Source organism: Megalobrama amblycephala, unplaced genomic scaffold, assembly GCF_018812025.1.
Source record: "Megalobrama amblycephala isolate DHTTF-2021 unplaced genomic scaffold, ASM1881202v1 scaffold583, whole genome shotgun sequence".
Lineage (NCBI taxonomy): Eukaryota > Metazoa > Chordata > Actinopteri > Cypriniformes > Xenocyprididae > Megalobrama > Megalobrama amblycephala.
This window is the reverse complement of record NW_025953490.1, coordinates 24824-32987: the sequence shown is the minus strand read 5'-3', so window position 1 is coordinate 32987 and position 8164 is coordinate 24824. Positions and strand designations below refer to the sequence as shown.

General features: G+C 38.0%; 1 protein-coding gene across 2 annotated transcripts; it reads right to left on the bottom strand.

Annotated features, from left to right (window-relative positions):
• Window positions 1-2198: 2198 nt before the first annotated feature.
• Window positions 2199-3615, bottom strand: LOC125262065 (olfactory receptor 51I2-like). 2 transcript variants are annotated; one of them, XM_048180625.1, is made up of 2 exons: window positions 3240-3615; window positions 2199-3146 (listed from the first exon to the last, which is right to left on the bottom strand). In XM_048180625.1, the coding sequence occupies exons 1-2, from the start codon at window positions 3240-3242 to the stop codon at window positions 2199-2201; spliced, it is 951 nt and encodes a 316-aa protein (XP_048036582.1). In that variant the 5' UTR covers window positions 3243-3615. The 2 variants fall into 2 exon arrangements, with proteins under 2 accessions (XP_048036582.1, XP_048036583.1); XM_048180626.1 differs by having other exon boundaries at window positions 3333-3615.
• Window positions 3616-8164: the final 4549 nt, after the last annotated feature.

Sequence of the window (8164 nt, the reverse complement as noted above, 5' to 3'; positions counted from 1 at the left end):
CTACACTCAAAAGGCGAGAGGCCCGTGGATGACACTGGCAGCGAGTTATGTGTGTACTCAACCCATGAGATTTGTTGGCTCCAGGAGCAGGGATTCTGAGACACCAAACATCGTAACACTCGCTCTAAATCCTGGTTAGCCCACTCTGTCTGGCCATTGCTCTGAGGATGAAAACCATATATATATATATATATATATATATATATATATATATATATATATATATATATATATATTGTTACAGACAGAAGGGCAGGAGACTACAGATATGGAAATAGATGACAGTTTATTGATGAACAGTTCATTAATGTCATTACATGACTCTAATTGGACTCTGGAACATTACATTGACTTGACTCTGCAACTGAGCGGCTCAGCATACACTGTGGGGGTAGTAGAGGATGATTTTAAGATGGCCGCCACTCCAGAGCCTCGTCACGTCTCAGCAGGTCTTCCAGAACTTTGTCACGTTTCAGCAGATCTTCCAGAGCCTCGTCACGTCTCAGTAGATCTTTCAGAGCCTCGTCACGTCTCAGCCAAGGTGGCTGCCACACCTGAGCCCTCAGCCAAGATGGCTGCCACGCTTGAGCCCTCAGTTGAGATGGCTGCCATGCCTGAGACCTCAGCTGAGATGGCTGCCACGCCTGAGCCCTCAGAGATTGCAGTGCCGGCCATTATGGCCACAGCCATTTGGTGTGTGTGTGAGCTGCACACACATCGAATCCAGTCCATGAATCCGCTCCAGAGCCCGCTCCAGTCCTTGAATCCGTTCCAGAGCCCGCTCCAGTCCATGAATCCGCTCCAGAGCCCGCTCCAGCCCATCAGTCCGCTCCAGAGCCCGCTCCAGCCCATCAGTCCGCACCAGAGCCCGCTCCAGCCCATGAGACCGCTCTGAGGGGGGCTTTGTCATCTTTCCAGTCTGTGTTTCCCTGATTTGTGTGAAGACTTTTGTTATTTCTTGTCTTGTGCCATGTTTTGTAGTTCTTTGTAGTTTTTTATGTTGATTAGTTTTTCCAGGTGTTTCCTATTGGCCACTCCCCCTTGTTACCTTGTTTAACGTGTTTCCCTGTGTGTATATATAGCCCTTGTGTTTTTCTTTTGCTTCTGTCAGTCGTTGATGGTGTTCATGTGTTCGGTTGTTTTTTTTGTTTTTTTGTTTTTTTGGAAAGTCTTGTTTTCTTTTTCTTCTGGATTTCTTTTGTCATCCTCATGTGGACTATTTGCCTGTTTCACAGTCTGAATTATCTGTTATTTGACTTTTATTAAATCTGTGTGTGCACTTGGATTCACCCTGGCCTCATCCTTGCCTATCCGTTACAATTTTAACATTATGAATATATTTTCTTTAGTAAACACTTGTTCTAATAAAACAAAGTGTTAAGAAATTGTGATAATTACCTCATTTTATTTTGTAACATTATTTGAAAATTGTTTTTTATTGTCATGTTATTATGCACTATTATTTAAAAAAAAAATATTTATCTCAAATTAAAACAAATTAGATATTTCATTAAAATGCTTATTTTCTGGTTTAGAAAGGTGCACATTTTTTAACAATCTGTGTTACACATTGATAGTAAATTAAAACCTATATTTCATGAGACATTGTAGGCAAGCTGTGTTTCCAATATGTATACACTGTGTATAATGTTTGAGCATTATGTTTGCCTCTTTTTCTTCTCTTCATTTGTTTGTGGTTTTACATAATAAAGATCATCAGCAAAATCTAAGACTGCTTTCTGGAATTCTTCTAGTTTACTCATTGCAAGCTGGTTTGAAAATAATAGTGTTAGTATTCTAGCATGGAATCACTTTTATTATTATTACTATTATTATTATTATTTCTATTGACAATAGATATAACTACACCAAATATCATGATTGGTAATTATTTGATAAAAAGTATGTGTGTATGTATATATATATATGTATATATATAGCTTATATTCTGTAGTTAATAATCTGATTTGATAAAATATGGATGTCTCCTTTATTCTTTCAGTTAAGAAAGTTAATCTGTGATTGTGAGGAGATAATTTAATGAAAACGGGTTAGAATTCAGAGAGGTGAAAACTATCACATTTAGTGCATATACCTTTAAAAACTAAAAGGTGAGTGATTGCGCAATTGAACAAATATCTTTAATTTATTCAAACTTGGTTTTCTGTGTAACACTATTACAACAGAAACAAAGCAGGTTATTTGGAGGCTTTTATAAGATGTCTGATTTTTTTGCGGATATCAGGAAAGTTTAGACCATAAACAATAGGGTTTACAATGGGTGGTACAACAATAAATTCAAGTGAAATGACAACAGTCAGCGCTATAGGAAGTTCCCCATTCACAAATCGACTCAAAGTGAGCTCACACAAAACAGCAACTGAGAAATTTAAAAGGATCACTATGTGTGGAATACAAGTTTGATATGCTTTGCTCCTGAACTCTCGTGTGCTTCTTTGACAAATAATAATAATTCTGACATAGGTATATATTATAAAACTCAAAGGGATAAAAATGGTAGTGATCAATACAATCAGGCCATAAATATTATTAACTGTATTGTTTACACATGAGAGTTTGACAATTTCATAGTTGTGGCAGTACACCCTTAACATTTTGTTACCACAGATTGTCAGCCTGCCAGTCAAAAGACAACCAATACCAACAAAAGTGATTGGATAAAGCCATGCTATAACTATTAGAAAAGCTAGTAACCGTGTGGTAATTATGTTGTTGTAATGCAAAGGTTTGCTGATTGCAACAAACCTATCAAATGCCATTAGCATTAATATTGTAAGCTCAAAAGATGCATATGAGTAAATGACAAAAGTCTGTATGATACATGCTTCAAAGGAGATTTTGTGTGTATCATAGAGCAGGTCTGTCAGTAACCTTGGGAAAAAGCCAGCTGTACCATATACAGAGTTGATGGACAAGCATGAAATCAGAATGTACATGGGCTGGTGCAATGTCTTTTCCAGAAATATTACAAGAATAATAATGACATTAAAGCATATGACAGCACAGTAAAAAATAAACCCCAATGTGAAAAAAGCATATTTTATGCTCCCAAGATTTTCAAACAACATGAAGTAAAAGTATGTTCCATTCTCCATTTTCCTTTCACAAGAAATACTTTCATTGACCTGAAAAATAGAGCAAACAAAATTTGTGTTTTTTACATATAAATAAAAAAAATAAACAATCAGCTTAGAATATTTAGACTCATTGTCTTATACCATTTAATGTGACCTTAAATTTAAAGTCTTAAGTTAGATTAGTAATATAACAATTATCAAATTAAATGAATGTTGATTTATTACTGTGCTAACCAGTCTAAGATTTTTTTTTTTTTTTTTTTAGAAATACTCTCTGTTATATACTCTGAAATGACCATCATTGCATCTTCAGGTAATGAGCTCTATTTGTGTTCTGATTCAGTGAGACTGTGGAGTCACCAGTGTGTGCTAGTGTTTTTATGGTATCTAACATGACTCAGGAGGCCTGCTGTGGCATAAGTGCTGCAAAGTCCTCTGAGGTTTGATTTCACTGGAAACATTTTAGCCTATATGTAAAACATACATAAATTTAGCATAATTCTGCATTTAGTGCTTTCCAAACTTTTCCAACAAATAATTAGAGCCAGCATTTTTCATCATTTTCTCAAAACTTTCATTGCACCCAAAATACATTGTTGTATGAATATCTGAACATGTAATATATCAAAAGAAAGAACAGAGCTTATTACAGCTTCATGGATTTTTTTTTTTTTTTCAACTACTGATTGTGGCTAAGTGGGTAAGTATAATAAAAAAATAAATAAAAAAGAAACAGCATTTGAATAAAAGGCTGATAAAATTGTGTTTGTTTTTCTTCTCGAAGACTGTCTAAACATTTTTGGAGTAGATTGCATCAATCAACACCCCAAAGCACAGTCCTATAACTCTTCCTGGGTCAACATTTCATTATAAGGTTAGGCAGGTTTGATTTATATGCTGTTTAATGTTCAGTGATCACGTTATTTTGCATGTGCATACACTCTTAGAAGGAATGTGTAGAAAAAAATTACATAAATTATGTTTAACACTCTAATTTACACATTTTATGTCAATATTAACTAAAAATGTGTAAAATAAAACATAATCTCTTTTACACATATATGTGTAGTTTAAAAATGAACACCACTTGGGAATTTACTCACAACATTTAACACAATATGTGTAGACTGATATACTTAACACACTTCCTCCCGGTTTGACAGACAAGGCTTTAGCTAGTTCTAGACTGAAATGCATGTTTGAGCTGAAAGTAACTTGCACTGACATATCTTAAAATGTCAGAGGGGTAACACTTTAGAATACTCTTTCTTACTTACTGCATAACTAATAAGGAATTACTGAAGAACTAATAGGTAATTCTTCATTAACACTCAAGTCACTACTGTTAACTACTAAGGCAAATTTTTCATTTTCAGTATATAATAGAATTTTATGATTTTGTTAAGTAACAGTTAGCTAATCAATAACTAATGAATTCTGGCATATGTTCTTAAGAAGTACTATTAATTATCTACTAATTAATGTTCAAGAACAATAACTATGAAGTAACTACTAATGAACAAACACAATTATATTGAGTTGTGGCCCTTTCTTATTTACTAAGGTTATCTATAGTAGTATTATGAAAAATGCAATATTAATAAAATACAATAATGTCAGGACACAGACGGAGGCAGAGGGGTGAGTGAACACAGATGTTTATATGAACACAGGTAATAGAGATTGCAGGTGAGTAGATGAACAAGCACTTTAAAACAGGCACTTAGCTGAGAGTAATGAGAGTTCTTATTTGTAGGTTGGGAATATAACATGGAGCAGACGATGATGGTGAGAAGCTCTCTGTTCCTGATGTCATAATTTTGCTCCGCCAGGGATAGCTTCTTGGAGAAGATGGCACATGGATGGAGTCGTTGTAGGTCACCCTGCCGCTGTGATAACACCACCCCGATCCAAGGTGGGGGATGCGTCAACTTCGACGGTGAATGGTAGATCATGGTCTGGATAGACCAGGATAGGAGCGGTTGAGGAAGGCTTCTTGGAGCTTCTTGGGCAGATGGACTCCAGGACAGAGACTTGGGCCAGCCTTTGAAGAGCGAGATGAGGGGTGCACTGAGGAGACTGTAGTTGTGGATGATGCGACGGTAGAAATTCGCAAACCCCAGGAAACATTGTAGCTCCTTGACAGTTGTGGGTAATGGCCAGTTGCGGATGGTTTCCACCTTCCTCTGCTCCATCTGGATGCTGTGTTGGTCTATGACATATCCCAGGAAGTGTACGGAGGTGGTATGGAACTCGCACTTCTCCAGCTTGAGTTATAGATGGTGTTGGCGTAGCTTCTCGAGGACCTGGGAGATGTGTGCGCGATGTTTCGCCAGGATCCGGAAGTAAATGAGGATATCGTCAATGTAGGCCACCACAGAACCGGTTGAGGAACTCCTGGAATACCTCATTCATGTAGTTCTGGAACACGGAGGGAAAGTTGGACAGGCCATACGGCATAACCCAGTATTCATAGTGTCCAGACGGTGTAATGAAGGCAGTTTTCCACTCATCCCCCCGGCGTATACGAATGAGATTATACACGCTCCGCACTTCCAGCTTGGAGAAGATGTGAGCTTCACATAGCTGTTCCAGAGCCGCCAGGACCAGAGAAAGGGGATAACTGAATTTGACCATTTGGGAGTGTTCAGGTGACAGTTGTCAATGCTCGGCCTCAAGCCTCCTTCTTTCTTGGCCATGAAGAAGACCTTGAAGCGGCAGGGGATGTCAAGGGTCGGATGAAACACTGTTTGAGTTCCTCCGTGGCCTTCTGTTCCAGGATGGGCAGTGGGTAAACCCTACCCTTGGGTAGTATATATCTAAAACACCTTAGTGGTGTTTTAGAGGTAAAAAATGATATAAATACTGTTCGGTTTCTCACACAAACCAATCGTTTCGTGTCTTAGGACATCAATGTGTCATCACAAGCTGCAGGGTTTAATTTGGATTTGTCTTTGCACGGTTTTTTACTCTTATAGACTAAGTTACCACTGAATTGCATTATACCACTGACAGACCACAACGGTTGGAGTTAAAAATCATAATTTGTGTTCTACTGAAGAAACAAAGTCACCTACATCTTGGATGCGTTGGGGGTAGGCAGATAAACATCAAATTTTCATTTTTGGGTGAACTATCCTTAAAAGCAAGCACATTTGGAGAAATATTGATGGATTCTCACATGTTTATGTCAATTTTCTACACAGAGGCCTAATATTAATTCAATATTTATTGTCATCACTATGAGCGCTGAAAACTGTGTTTTCAATTCATACTTGCAGCCGGAGGGCGCTCTGTGCACATTTAGTCCACAAATGACTCCTAATGAAAAACAGGCATACCATGTGACATTCCAGGAACTAACAGAAGCTTCCAGAGATCGCTATAATCATGGCTATAACATGCAGAAAAACACTTTTGAAGATAATAAATACACTATTGTGACGATGTATACATGTATTGCCTCAGAATTTCCATCTGAATAGTGCTCGCTCCATGGGCATGGCCAAGTTAGTGGATGATGAGCTTCTGACGCAGCATATAGTGGTGTATGTGCAATTTATACTATACAGAGGAGTAATATTTATTCAATGCATTTTATTGTTCATCACTGTGAGCGCTGGATTACTGTGTTTTCAATTCATACTTGCAGCCGGAGGGCGCTCTGTTCACCTTTAGTCCACAAATGCCTCCTAAAGAAGAATAGGCCATGTGACAATCCAGGAACTAACCGAACTAACAGAGGCTTCCAGAGATCGCTAACTATGGCTATGCAAAACACTTTTGAAGACAATAAATACACAATTGAGATGATGTATGCATGTATTGCCTCAGAATTTGCATCTGAATAGCGCTGGCTCCGTGGGCGTGGCCGCATTAGCGGATAATGAGCTGAATCACAGGCGTCTGACTTGTGTCTCTTTTCATACAGATAACATAAACAGAGAATATTTGTTTTCGATTTGACTTACACGATTTAAAACCTGACATTTCAACGTTTCTTTAGACATAAGTCTCATTTTTTTGTGATTAGTATTCACTAAGTTACAGTTAATTTTCTGAGAACTATCAGATTGGACTTCGTTCAGAGCGAGACGAGAGATCACGCATCATGTTAGTTTTCTTTATTCTGCAAAAAAGCACAACATTTTGTTTTTACTCTGAGTCTACACAAATAAAAGAAGATATTCCACAGATTAAAATGGTGTATAACTCTTAATTGTATGTGCAACATTGACAGAGTATTTTGAGTCTCTTTCACACTGGTAAGAAAAAAACAGAGGTGGTATCGCCGGCGTGACCATTGCCTGTTGAAATGTGTGTATAAAATTAAGCTCAGGTTGAGCTAAACTAGTTAGCATCACTGGATGGTTTGGTTCTCAGATTTGGCTCCCTTAGAGCTTAGACACTGCCACTAGCTGATGGCACGTGCCTTTCTGGAGTCACAGGCCCTGTTTGGGCTTCCTTCAGAGCATGATGGTGTTTGTACACCTCTTGCTTAAAGAGTAAACATTGTTTTTACTGAGTACACTGCTTGTTGGAATGTATGGATAAAATTAACTCTAGCTAACCTCACTGGATAGTTTGGTTCTAAGATTTGGCTTTCTTAGAGTTTAGACTGCCACTGGCTGACACCTGCGTCATTCTGAAGTTGCAGGTCCTGTTTGGACCTTCTTCAGAGCATGATGGCGTAAGTTTGTACTCTGCTTGCTTAAAAGTAAAAGTAAAAAAGTGTTTTTACTGAGTACATTGCCTGTTGGAAGGTTTGATCAGGTTGAGCTAAACTAGTCAACCTCACTTGGATAGTTTGGTTCTCAGATTTGGCTCCCTTAGGGTGAATGAGTTCGCGCGAGAGAACGTAATCTTTTAGGGTGCGTTCACACTTGTAGATCGGTTCGTTTGGTTCATTTGGTCCATTTGGTCCGGACCAAAGAAGAAAAAAAAACACTTAGTCCTGGTCTGATTAGCTTTCAGATTGGCAATTTTATCACCGAACCAAAAGATACTGAACCTTAAGGCATATGGATACATTCACAACGTGATTGGTCGGATTTTATTACGTATTG